General features: G+C 31.8%; 2 protein-coding genes across 4 annotated transcripts; one reads left to right on the top strand and one right to left on the bottom strand.

Annotated features, from left to right (window-relative positions):
• Positions 1-10: 10 nt before the first annotated feature.
• Positions 11-7,922, bottom strand: LOC100265278 (uncharacterized). Of its 3 annotated transcripts, XR_786579.3 has the most exons (13): positions 7,679-7,922; positions 6,862-6,966; positions 6,618-6,736; positions 5,941-6,095; positions 5,778-5,866; positions 5,138-5,684; positions 3,659-3,766; positions 2,534-2,778; positions 2,361-2,443; positions 1,492-1,603; positions 773-847; positions 450-694; positions 11-362 (listed from the first exon to the last, which is right to left on the bottom strand). XR_786579.3 is itself a non-coding variant. In XM_010656448.3 (12 exons), the coding sequence occupies exons 1-12, from the start codon at positions 7,769-7,771 to the stop codon at positions 512-514; spliced, it is 1,914 nt and encodes a 637-aa protein (XP_010654750.1). In that variant the 5' UTR covers positions 7,772-7,922; the 3' UTR covers positions 11-511. The 3 variants fall into 3 exon arrangements, 2 of the variants coding, with proteins under 2 accessions (XP_010654750.1, XP_010654751.1); XM_010656448.3 differs by having other exon boundaries at positions 11-694; XM_010656449.3 differs by lacking the exons at positions 6,618-6,736; positions 6,862-6,966; positions 7,679-7,922 and adding an exon at positions 6,466-6,600 and having other exon boundaries at positions 11-694.
• Positions 7,923-13,134: 5,212 nt separating this feature from the next.
• LOC104880310 (uncharacterized) lies at positions 13,135-13,745 on the top strand. Its single transcript, XM_010656625.2, has one exon. The coding sequence runs from the start codon at positions 13,142-13,144 to the stop codon at positions 13,736-13,738; it is 597 nt and encodes a 198-aa protein (XP_010654927.1). The 5' UTR covers positions 13,135-13,141; the 3' UTR covers positions 13,739-13,745.
• The last annotated feature ends 416 nt before the right edge of the window (positions 13,746-14,161 follow it).

Below are 14,161 nucleotides of genomic sequence, written 5' to 3'. Positions count from 1 at the left end.
GCACAGCATATAAAAATGAAAAGCAATATTTGTGTTTCTCCTCGATTCACTTTAAATTGTTGCATCAAAATTTTGCACCCCAACACATTACGACATGTGGAATGCTACAACCGCATCACAGACACTCCTACAAAAAGGGAACAAAAGAACCCTAAAAACAAGAAAACACAGTGCATTTCCGTGGCTCACCAAGCTATGCTCATGGCCTTTTTCTTTCTTCCTTTCTTCCCTTCTCCATCTTCATCTTGTGCAACAAGGGCATGAAACTGCTCTCAAGTTTTTGTTCACTATCACTAACTCCTCAACTCTGGAAGGGTTTCACCATCTCCAGTACTATATTGGGCTGTGTTTCACTGAGATTTCTGTTTCCCAGACAAACAAAAAACAATTAAATAGAATGTCCATAGATTATATTGGTTTTTATTCCGATGAGATTATAACTCAAGTACCAGTTTAGGCCCGAAATCTTTTCTTCAAACTCCGACTAACCCAGCCTTTTAATCATCAAAAGTCAGTCGCTCATTCCTTCACTTCCTTCAATATCACTTAAACCACTGAAGCCTTCAAGTTCCTCGCTATCTTCATTTGTTTCCATGGCATCTCCAGATTCCTCCCCTTCATCACTTTCATCATCCTTGTCCTCGTAAATAATTGGCGTTACTGTCTCATTCTCATCTAACCCATCATCACCAACCTGTGCAGAAAACAAATCACATGAATGAAAAGGACTCACCGGAATCCACACCTAATATTTATTGAAAAGCACGCTCACCCCTGCATAAAGGAAGTCTAAGCAACTTTGTAGTTGAAGGGCTGGACGGAAAGTTGAAACTCTTGATTCTATGAGCTGCATATCCATCACAAAGAAAAAAATGGAGTTAAATAACTTGCCCTCTAATCCATGGAATACAGTGTCTAGCTATAACAATTAATCCACTGGCATTGGTTATTTAATGGCATGTGTAATTAGACTTAATACAATTTGGGCATCTGATGGACATCTGATGGCACTTGATAGCAACATTCCTCACTAATATAGTATTAAGTTCCAAACAAAAATTAGGGTTGCAAAACTTGGAATCATCACAGCAATTAAAAGATAGATAATGTTATGTTGTAAATGGAACTCCTACAGATGAACCCAGTCATGATATGAATGAACACACCATATGCTGTTGAAAACAAAGATGGAATTATCTCAAATGTCATTCAAAACAAGTAAACAAGCAAATGGTTTGATTCCCATCTCGTACAATAAACACACTTTATGCTGTCAGAAAAGAAAAAAAAAATCAAATCATCTCAAATGTTATTAAAAGCAAGAAAATGTTTTGGTATCCCTGGAAAAACTATATGTTTGGAAAGGTTCATAGAATAGATATCACTATGACTGGGCAGTGACATTCATAGAATCAGTCAATTTATACCAAAAAAAAAAAGAGAGAAAAAATTTATTTGTTTTACTCGAAATAATGTAGTCTTAGTTCTGACCTGAAATAAAGAGTTGAGGGCAAGTAAAGATGATTCCTGAGACATTATTCCGCTCGCATGTTGAAGGAGTAAACTTCTTAGCCATGGAAGGGCACATACCAATATTGCACCCCTATAAAGCAAATGCAACACAAAAACCCATTAATCTTAATAATCTTGTGCGTGAAAGTTTGAACAACAATATCCACACATTCAATTTTCAAACACTGACAAAAAAAGAAACCCCACGCATCAAATTCTTTTCAAACACTGAAGGAAAATCCTTCTTCAGGTTCATGATGTGTGATCACCAGTTTAGGGAGTCTCAAGCTGGAATCACCCCCAGAAACCCACATTAAATTTGTAACAAACAGCCAATGACCATTTTGAGCAATATTCTTTTTTCTTTTTTCTTTTTTCTTTTTTTTTTTCTTTTCTTCCTTTTCTGGATAAGCCCCATTGAAGCAATGTTGTCACCTGCCTCAAATTGAATTTCTAATTCCTCACTCTAATTGCTTTTGGCTAGTATTAAATCTACCTAAAGGAACACCAAGAACTACACAGGGTAAGAAACAAAAACACCTTGTTAAATTGGTGATTTTCCTAATAAAGCTTCTGGTCCTAACATTTTTCTTTTGTCCTTGTTCAGAACCTCTTATCTATCCGGGGGACAGAGTGTTCCAATAGCAATGCCAGCTAGTCGTAGAAAACTCATTTATAATGTACCAAAAGATACCTTGATGTATCAGTCATATATATGCATTTACATGTGTAGATATCATACAGCCCAATTATATATGCCTTTTTGTTAAGCATTTTTTTTGATAAATTTTGTTCTACTTGCCCATAAAAAAGAAATGTATATATCCCAATTATACATCAGTATTTACCTTGACTCAATCATGGATATAAGAGAGCCTAAAAGCTTGAGAACATGAGATGGATTTAGCAGTGAGACTGAATTTGCAATAACCTGCAAACATATAATATATCAGGTTTCTTAGAAGATACAATATTTAGAAATGTTGTACCGTCATTAATTAAATTAGGGAGAGAAAAGGACCTTCTCATCTTGGGTGTATAAGCAATCTAACAGAAGTGCACGATCATCTGCATTTAATGCTTGCTTAAGCAAAACATGAACTGAGTCTGCGCTTGGAGGCATTGTGTGAAGAGAAGATTCTTGATTTTCACGGGTCTTGCCATTATCAGCATTATCTATTAGATTTAAACTCTCAAGTTTCTCGCCCATGGTCGGCTCATCCCAATCATCATCAATTTGGACTCCATCCACAGCCTCTCCATGGCCTATATCCAATACCACAACCAGGGTATAATTTGAATTAATGTGAAAGTGTGAAGATTGTATTTACTAATACCGGAAAGCAAACCACAATGACAGACTAGCATAAACACCAATTCCACAATCGATAGTTTGCCATAAAATAGAGCTTAAACTGGATTCCACCAGATGGTAACAACAATCCAACTTATAAATTTCCATAACACTGGTTAATCTCATCACTTCACCTAAAGAAGCAATAGAGATTTGGGGGTGTTTCTTCTGTTCACTAGGCTAGGTTTTTTCACAACAACTCATGCATTTATTTTATAGACATGATTCAGTGTGTTTCATAATTTTTATAGAAGTTAGATTGATGTTTAAAACTTAGATATCCATCAAGTTATTGTTTGATCTGAAATTGAAAAAACACAGGCAAGTCATGGCATTAGCCTTTCTGCAGTTGTTATACACAAGAAGCAGTCATTTACATCTCTATTTTACATAGTAAGGTATGTGATGCAATGACAGGCTGCCTGGGAAATCAAAAGTGGACCAGACTGGGTCCACATGCATCTGTTTACTCGGTTTAAGTAGAAACCAATTATGATGGTCTCAATTTTGGGCAACAAATTAGGGCATGACTTTTTGAACTGTTAAAAATCAGCAAAATCCCTACCACAAACACAAAACTAAAAACAAGTCAGGTTGCAGTCAACATGCGTTTGACTATTTTTTGGTCTCCTAAACAACCATGGTTCTTAGTGAGTAACAAGAACATACTAGATGGAGATCAACTCGATGAAGTTATTACCACTCAATTATAAGTTTAAGGCTTCTGGGAAAAAAAAAATAGGGGGAAAGAAAGAAAGAAAAAGGAAGAAGATATTATGTAATAACACTTACCAATATCAACCATGTTTTCTGCAGCAGCAAGATCAGGATCAGATGCTGCTCGCTTTTTATTTGACTTCTTGTTTTGGATTGGTTCTGCTACTGCCTCTAATTCCAAATCTTCAAAATTTATACAGCAGAACCATTAGAAAGTCACTCCAAGAGCCACGATTTATAAGATGAATATCACATGTAAAGAATTATAGTTGGCACTTGGAACTCATAATAGTAACTCGCTGAAATATTGAACCTTTTCACTTTTACTTCTTAACTGAAGGGTAGCTGGTGAGGTTTGACAAACTAGGGAGTTCTTAGAAACAAATTGCACAGGACAAAACATATGAAACAGAACATTCTTAGCCTGGTTCAAATCATAAAAAATGCAATGAGATTTTAAAATATAATTATAACTCTTGTCATATATAAAATCCTTGTCTGACAAGCATTTGAAAAGAGATTAACAAAAGAAACTTCACAAGTAATCTTTAATGCATCTCTTTCAAGGAAAAATGTAATCCAAAATTATGCTTGTGAAGATAATTTCTGGCATCTAGAAGAATACTTTAAAAGAAACCTCTGAAGTGTTCCAAAAAGTAACAGCTAAGGAATTTTATAGGTGCAAACTTTGTATCCTATATATACTCTGTTATATGATGTCCTGCTTGTATTCTGTATATAATTGAAAGTCAGATGTGATGATTTTGATTAAATGATATGTCACAATGTTTAAGCTAACATTTACTTATGCACTTCTTAAGTAAATTTTCTTTCTTCGATGAATAAGAAAATTATTAAAAGAAAGAAAGGGTGTTCAAGCCATTGCCCACAGAGTATACACAATGAGAAGAAATTACAACCTTGAATCATAGAAAAAGGCTAAGAAAAGCAAAACCACTTCTATTACCAAACAAACCAGTTAAAAAAATCATATTCAGCAAGGACACACATTCGAAGTAGATTCCAAAAATCAGAAGGAAAATATAAAAAAATAAATCTAGAAAAGGCACGTAACTTCAGTAAGATAAAAACTAAAAGGTTGAAATGAAATTATAACCTTATGATCATCCAAAAGGCCTAGAGAGTCAAAACTATTCTTATTTCCAAACAGATCAGTTCATGAAGAAAGATGTCTAGCAAGGATTGACATTACAAGTACATTCAAATAAATCAAAGCAAAGAAAAAAAAAACATTAGCCTAGAAAAGGCAAATTTCAGATAAAATCATTAACCTAGAGAAGACACAAAATTTTAATAAGCTAAAAACTGATAAATGAGAAAGAAATGCTGAAAAAAGGGTTATGTTTAATGGTCATCCATTGTTTGAGTAAACAGATATAGAAAAACCATAGTAAATAGAACAGCCAAATCTTAAAACAGAAACACAAAGAGACTGAAATAAAAAATGAAAACTAAAGAAAATTAAGAAATGATTATATGTGACTAAAGAAACTTTTTGTTTTCATCTATCAGTGAGGAAACAAGTAGTCACACCTTTTCCTGCAAGAACACCATTCTCCCTCCCAGCCTCAGCAACAGTTTTCACAATGTTGTCTGTGGCTGCTACAACAATATCCTCCCCTGGGTTACTAATTTCCAAGAGATTAAACTGAGGAGAATTAATGGAACCATAACAAACAAGAGCTGTCACCCATCCATCTGATTGTAAAGCATTTAATCTAGCAGTAATGATAGAAGTGCGACTCTTCTTGGTACTTCCACTGTGTTTCTGGTCTATTTCAGCTTCTTTAGTTTTTACCATTATCTTTGTTGGATTATACTCCTGTGCTGATGTGGTCTTCAAATTCCACAAATAAGCTGTACCTGAACTGGAAACTGAGAGGATGACTAAACCATCATCTTCATTCCAACCATGCTTGCATTCAAATACTACTGGAGGATGTTTCATGGAAAGAACAGGCCCTTTACTGACAGTCTTTCTATTCAAATCACAGTTCCACACTTGAAGATGTTTCTCACCAAACCCAGATGTAACAATGGTATTGGCATCATTAGATATCCAAATACTCTGCACAGACTCCTGTGATACCAAAATATCCAAATTATGAAAACCTCAAGCATACAAAAGAACTCTCCAGATATGTGAAGCAAACTCCTAATTTAGTGAACTCACCAAATCATCAGGGAACTTCAAAAGTTCTTTCCCATTTTCCAAGCTTAGAACCCGTATCTTGCTACCAGCTATGGCTAAGATTTTCTCGTCTGGAAAAAAGAAAGTAGATGATGTCAACAATAGGTTAGAAACTCAAAAGGATCAATATGACTCAATTACTGACCGCTAGAAAAAGCTAAGGAAGAGATCGGCTTCTTTGAAGCTTTGAACTCTCCTATAAGTTCTCCATTTTCTGATTTCAATGTTGAGACCATTCCATTAGTACCCACTACATGAAGAATACGCCCTTTATTTGCAAAAGAAAGCCCCACAATTCCTCTGTATAAAGAAGAGAGACAACATTATTACTTATCTATATGTTCAGCATGTCAAAATGTACAGGACCATGCATACATGTGTAAAAAAATTCTCTTTCAGAAGTAAATAATAAAACAACCCATGTGCTCATAAAGCCAATGAAGCTCTTCAAAGACAGATACAAGGGAACATAAATATAAGATATGCATATTTCTCTGTGGGAAACAGATGAGCTAAGAATGTATACTGGAAGTCATACCATTTTGAAGGAAAAAACATACAAAAGATAATTATAGACAAGTTGAAACAACCAAAAATGAAACTGATCCATGGGTATCATTTTAAACAACCAATTTTTCTAAAAGCTTAAGCTTACAGGATTTGGGCTCACAATGTATATTATGCATACTAACAAAGTTCATGCTCGACTCTTCTTCACTGTTGTTATCTTCACAGCCTACCAACCTCTCCCTTTGATATCCATGGATAAAAGACCCAATGTTAAATTGGAAGTATTAATGAATGTAATGTTAATTTACATACCCAGGATGGTATCTGGAAGATTCCCACTTCATTTCACCAGCAAAAATATCGACCACCAAAATGTTTCCATCATTTGTGACAAGGGCCAATAATAAGCATGCGCCACGTTCTTTTCTACGCTAAAAGGACCAAAATGAAAACAATCAATTTATCACATATCTAGTATAAAGAACTTTCCACCTTAGTTTCCAAAACCAAAGAGATCTAACAATCTAAAGCACTTTCACCGGGAATGTGAAATTACCTTTTTTCCAACAAAACTACATGTCATACAAGAATAACCGATACCAGAGTCCACATCTGGCCCCTTCCACTCTGCCACTAGACTTTGATAACTTGTGTTCCAAATCTGAAAATTGTGAATTAGTTTCAATAGGATTTGCATAAACAAATACACACATAATATCAATTCATTAACTCATTTACTAATGGAAGAATGCTACCAACAGTCCCCATGTGCAAATAGGTGTTCATGCAAAACACATAAAGGTAATTTTATCTTGCATGCATGGGTCATTTTTTAGGCCCGGACCACGGTCACCTTCCTCCGAAACCATGGCAAGCATTTTTCTTCAGTAATGAGCTCCCACTAGATAGATTTATGTATAAACTAGAGAAAAAGAAGCTAAAATGACAGTTCTTCCAGTCTTAGTCTGTTTGTTCTTTTAGGGTTTCCCTTGTAAAGGGTTAAATCATCAATCAAAACAAACTGCACCGAGTGACAAACACTACAACCTCAATCATACCCAACCCCACCCCCATATACACTTTCATATAGCAACCCTTAATTTGATGTAAAATCCATCTGATACTTTAACTAAAACTATCAAGAATACCAAAACATTTACACATACAATAAAACCCTAAATCCGCAACATATAATTTCCCAATCCAGTAATTCTCTCAGGAATTATGTGCCTCTCCTGCAGCAACTAGGTCAAAAAATGCTGTATTTTCGAAATAAAATTATTTATTCCAACAATTTCGCCATGATTGATAAGGAAATCAAACCATTTCAAAAATTGAAACAAAAATGTATGTAGAAAGAGAAAAAATAATACTTTAACTGTTCCGTCGGGAGATAAAATGGCGAGGAAATCCCCATCAGGAGTGAAAGACGAAACAACAGGCTTCAACTTCTTCTCTCTCGCCATTACAGAGCAGATTAAAGAGAGAAAGTTAGAGAAAGAAACAAACTGTTCAAGAGGGAGAAAGAAGAGCTGCGGAGAGAAACGCGGTGCAAGGGTTTAGAGGTTTTAGGAGGGTGGCCGGTGGTGGGACACAATGGTCTCCAACGGGCGGGCCGGGGCGGGCCGGGCCGTAAATAGGAAGCCCGCGGCCCAGCTCGGGCCGGGCCTATGGGCCCGTTGACTGGTCAACGGACCGGGCCAGGCTGGGCCATGCTAAAATGCTTGGCCCGCGGGCTGGCGGGCCGGCGGGCTTTTTGTAGTTTTTTTTTTAAAGGAGCGGGCCTACGGGGGCGGCCCGGCCCGCCCAGAAACAGGCTTGGGTCGGGCTCGGGCCCGACGGGCTTGGGCCGGGCTTTAGCCCGTCGGGCCGGGCCTAAAGTGGGCCGCGGCCCACTGGGACAAAAATTATATTTTTAAAAATTGGGAAATTTTTTAGAAAATAATAATAATCATAATAATAATAATTAGTTTATGGGTTTGGGAAGAATACTTGGACACAAATTTTTTTTTTTTTTTTAATGTGAAATTCTATAAATAAAAAAAGCTAATAATAACAACCATAGTTATATTTTATTAAGGAATTTTTCTTGTCAGATTGCTTTTGGTAATATTTTTATTGAAAGTGTTTTAATGGAAGTACTTTGAAAGTGTGTTTGACAATGATTTAAAAAAATGTTTTTAATATTTTTAACATATGAAAATTTTTATCTTTCAAATATTAAAGATACTATAAATATTTTATAAAATTACTGTCAAACATACTCTTAAAGCCTATTTCGTGGTGATTTTAGAAAGTGTTTTCAAACTTTCTAACACTTTAAAATTTATATCATTTAAGTGTTAGAAATGATAGAAACGTTTTCTAAAATTACTATCAAATGCACTTTAAGTATGTTTAGTAGTGATTATACAAAACGTTTCTAGTCTTTCTAACACTTGAATAATAAAAAAAAAATTAAGTGTTATAAATGTTAGAAGCGCTTTCTAGAATTTCTACCAAATGAGCAAGTGTTTTTAGAAGAATTATCCTCCAAAATATACAAGTAATTTTTCAACACTATAAATAATTTTTTATATTTTTAAAAGTATTTCCTAAAATTTATCGTCCACCATTTTTTTTTTTCAAAAATATTTTTTTAACAAAAAAATACTTTTTAAAATCATTATTAAATGAACTATTGTTTATTAAGAAATACGTAGAATGGGGGATGCAATTTTTTTAGAAGTCAATTTTAACTCTATTGTGAGAAAAACCATCATTAACATATTGGTTTTTGAGCCAAATTTTTCTTTGGCTCAATTTTTGGTAACTTTGTTTATTTATTTTTCTATTATTTTTCAAATTTTGTTTATTTACTTAAAAAAAAATGGAAACCTTTTAGTTAAGGAAAATAAAGCTTTGTTTGGATAGTGTTTTAAAAAATAGATTTTTAAGAATAATTTTTAAAAACTGTTATTAGAGTTTTATAGAACAAAAGCCTATTTTGAAAGTTGAATTGTTTCTTAATTTATTTTCTTTGTTTTAAAAATATTTTTTATTTGTAGGACTTTAATTTTAACCATTGTCTTTATTTATATAATTATTTTTTAAATATAGAGGACTTTTACATGACTAAAATCGATAAGTAATTATCTTATTTAATTAAGGTGCTAATGAGAATACATCAGGTAATGTTAACGTATTAAAAAACTATTATTATTATTATTATTATTATTTTAATTTCTCATATAAAAGGTAGTATAATCCTTATAGGAATATAAATCCTAGGCTACATATTTTCTACTTCTTAACTTTTTTATATATAAAGGTCTCAAGTCTCATCTGTATGTTTTGAAACTGTTCACAATCTCGTCTTCTTTGTAAGGTAAAGTGGGTTTCTTCTCAAAGTCTCATTCTAATGGTTTTTCGATGTTTATTTATTTATAAATTTTGTTTGTTTTTTTTTATTAATATAGAAGAGATTAATTTAAGATTTTAGTTCATTTTTCTTTTAAAGAGCCGAGTATTATTAATTTCATATTTATAAGAAATTATAAGTAAATAATTTAGGATTAATTACAAATTTGTTTCTCCCTCGAGGTGTTTGAATAAAGAACCAAATATGAAAATTAGGGTGTTGCTTTCATGGGTTCCAAAGTCTTGTTGTTGCCACAAAATCTATTCATTTGTTTTGATGTCGCGATGCTTGGGGTAGAGGGGGCATATGCTTGAACCTAAACTAAACTAAATATTACTTTTTTTGGCTTATATTTGTCCGTTTGAAAATAACCTCCGTCCTATTACCCCGCCCCATCGTCTAACTCCGTTATAGAATAAAATTATATTTAAAAACTTCAAGGTCTATTTAAGAACTGTTTTTTTAAAACAGTTTTCTATTCTTCATAGGAAATACGTATAATAACAAAAAAATAGAATATTTTCTGAAAACATCTTTTAATTATATTTTTTTTAAAATATGAAATTCTATAAAAATAACTAATAATAATAATAATCGTAATTATATTTTATTAAGGAATTTTTCTTCTTAGATTTTGCAATATTTTTATTCATCATGTTTTTAGTTTAGAGTGTATTTGAGCGTGATTCTAAAAAGTGTTTCTAATATTTTTAACACTTTAATATGATAAAAAATTTCAAATATTAGAAATATTAAAAGCACTTCCTAAAATTACTATCAAACAGGTCTGAGTGCGTTTAGTAGTGATTTTAAGAAGTATTTCTAACATTTCTAACTCTTAAAAAATAAAAAATTTTAAGTATTAAAAAGACTATAAATACTTTTCAAAATCATTGTCAAACATACTCTTAAAGTACGTTTGATAGTGATTTTAGGAAGTATTTATAATCTTTGTAATATTTGAAAATTTTCATATTTCAAGTATTAAAAATACTAGAAACACTTCTTATAATCATTGTCAAACGTACTCTTACTCTACAAGTGTTTTTAGAATAATGATCAATAAAGTGTTTTTCCAAAATATATTAAGTAATTTTTTAATACTATAAATAATTTTTTATATTTTTAAAAATATTTCCTAAAATTTATCAAATAGTCTTTTTTCTCAAAAATACTTTTTAAACTAAAAATACAACGATAAAATCTTTATCAAATGTGTTATTATTTAATAAGAAATAAGTAAATTGGGCGATGCAATTTTTTTAGAAGTCAATTTTAACTCGATTGTGAGAAAAATCATCATTAACATATTGGTTTTTGAACCAATTTTGTCTTTGGCTCAATTTTTGGTAACTTTCTTTATTTATTTTTCGTTTATTTTTCAAATTTTGTTTATTTACTTTAAAAAAAATGGAAACCTTTTAGTTAAGGCAAGTAAAGCTTTGTTCGGATAGTGTTTTTAAAAGGAGATTTTTAAGAATAATTTTTAAAAACTATTATTGATGTTTTATAAAATAAAAACCTATTTTGAAAGTTCAATTGTTTCTTAATTTATTTTATTTGTTTTTAAAATGTTTTTTATTTGTAGGGCTTTAATTTTAAAAGTTGTCTATATTTATATAATTATTTTTTAAATATTGAAGACTTTTACATGACTAAAATCAATAAGTAATCATTTTATTTAATTAAGGTGCTAATGAGAATTCATTAGGTAATGTATAGAAATGAAAATAGGGCGATTTCAGGATGAGTTCATCTTGTTTCAATCATGTCTCATTTATTTAAAATATTTTTTATCATTATTTCATTAAAAAAAATTAAATTAGATGGTGCAATATAGGGCAAGTATGAAAAATTCTCATATCTACCTTGTCTCACCCTATTTAACCTTTTTTTTTTTAAATAATTTAATTTTTTTATAAAAAATTATTTTAAAAATTATATTAATTACATTAAAATAAATATGTATTTTTTATAACTTATTTTAAAAGGGCAACTACACTAAAAAACCTATCCTACTCTCATCCCTAATAATATATTAAAAAATTATTATTATTATTATTTTAATCTCTCATATAAAAGGTAGGATAATCCTTATAGGAATATAAATCCTAGCCTATATATTTTCTACTCTAACCTTTTTATATACACACACCCTCTTTTTAAGGTCAAGTCTCATCTGTATGCTTTGAAACTATTCACAATCTCGTCTTCTTTGTAAGGTAACATGGGTCTCTTCTCAAAGTCTCATTCTAATGGTTTTTCGATGTTTATTTATTTATTTATAAATTTGTTTTGTCTTTTTTATTTTTTATTTTTTTATAGAAGAGATTAATTTAAGATTTTAGTTAATTTTTCTTTGAAAGGGTCGAGTATTATTAATTTCATATTTATAAGAAATTATAAGTAAATAATTTAGGATTAATTACAAATTTGTTTCTCCCTCAAGGTGTTTGAATAAAGAACCAAATATCAAAATTAGGGTGTTGCTTTCATGGGTTCCAAAGTCTTGTTGTTGCCACAAAATCTATTCATCTGTTTTGATGTCGCAATGCTTTTGGCTTTTTATATGTTTTTTTGATTGTCAACATGTTTATATGCTTGGGATTTGATTTGATAGAAGTTTGTCAAAGATATGATATGGTTGGTTAATAGTTTTCAAAAACAGTTTCTGAAAACTATTTTAGGATTCAGCTTGGGGTAGAGGGGGCATATGCTTGAACCTAAACTAAACCAAATATTACTTTTTGGCTTATATTTGTCCCTTTGAAAATAACCTCAGTTCTATTACCCTGCCCCTTCGTCTAACTCTGTTCCTAATTATACGATGTTTTATAGAATAAAATTATATTTAAAAACTTTAGGGTCTATTTAAGAACTTTTTTTTAAAGCAGTTTTCTATTAAAACACGTATAATAACAAAAAATAGAATATTTTTCGAAAACATCTTTTACTTGTTTTTTTTTTTATTTATTTATTTTATAAGGACTGTTTTAAAAAAATAATTATATAAACATGTAAAATAATTAAAAATAAAATATTAGATATAAAAATTATTTTTAAAACATATTAAAAATATTTAAAAAATGTTAAAAACATTTTATGTTTTCAAACAGAAAAATACTTAAATGTTTTTAATCTATTTTATGTTTTTAAATATATTTTAACAATATTTTCTTTATCTTTAATATATTATTTTTAATTATTTGTATAATTAGTTTTTAATGAAACATAAACATGTTTTTATGCTCTTTTGTTTGAACATTTGACAAGAACATAAGAAGTATTTCTAGCTTTGCAACTTAATTAACTAATCTAAATTGATCCTATGATATTACTTTTGTTTTGATATGGTGACATTTTTTTTGGCCATCCTTTGATGAATTCCCTTTTTCCTTGTCCAAATTTCAGAATGACAAAGACAAGAAAAGCTGATATGGTTGGGGAATGTCCTTCCCCTCGAGGCTTTGACCACACAAAGAAGTCCAGAAGTAAAACCCTTTTGAAGCAAAAGGAGGATGAGAGTGAATGGGAAGAAACTAGGTGCCCCATCTGTTGGGAACACCCCCATAATGCTGTCCTCCTACGTTGTTCTTCCCACAAGAAGGGTTGTCGTCCCTACATGTGTAATACCAGCGACCACCATTCCAACTGTCTTAACAACTTTCATCGGACATTTTCCAAGAAAGTAGAGATAGGCGATCGACCCTCCGGGAAGAAAGTGACACATGTTAAATGTCCCATGTGTCGAGGAAAAATTAATGGTTGGAAAGTGGTGCAGCCGGCTCGGTGCTTCATGGACTCTAAACCAAGGAGTTGTCCTTGCGAAGGATGTGATTTCAGAGGGAATTATTCACAGCTCCGGCTACATGCAAGGTCAGAGCACCCTTTTGCTCGGCCTGCGGAGGCGAATCCGCAGCTTGTGCGTGAGTGGGCGAGGAGGGTGAGTGAAAGGGACCTTCAGGATGCATTGAACGTGCTTGAGAGTGAGAGTGAGTCGGAGCTTAGTTATGGCGATTTTGTCGTCTTGTAACTTTACTCTTCGCCTCATTCCTTACCGACTGGACAATAAAGTAAAAATGATAAAGATGTTGATGATTTATTTATTTTTATAACTCTCTTTCATATCAAATGACATGGGAATTTCATCCATTTTACGTGGATGTATTTGTCATTAGTTTATTTTTATGTTGGACAATGCAACTTGGATGGATTGATCGAGTTGATGACTAATCCTTATTAAAAAATAATCAACCCCAACTCAACTCAACCCAACCCAAACTCTAACCCGAAGTGCTCAATCAAAACCCAACTAAACTTTATTTTTTTGGAACTCGGGTTAAGTTAAGTTGTTCAAGATAAACTCGGGTTGATCAAGTTAAATTTAGATTAGTTGGTCTCATAAGTTAAAATCTCTCTATCATATTATTTTAATATATTTATATGAAAATTTAAA

This window comes from Vitis vinifera, chromosome 9, assembly GCF_030704535.1.
Source record: "Vitis vinifera cultivar Pinot Noir 40024 chromosome 9, ASM3070453v1".
Lineage (NCBI taxonomy): Eukaryota > Viridiplantae > Streptophyta > Magnoliopsida > Vitales > Vitaceae > Vitis > Vitis vinifera.
This window is presented reverse-complemented; position numbering and strand designations above follow the sequence as displayed.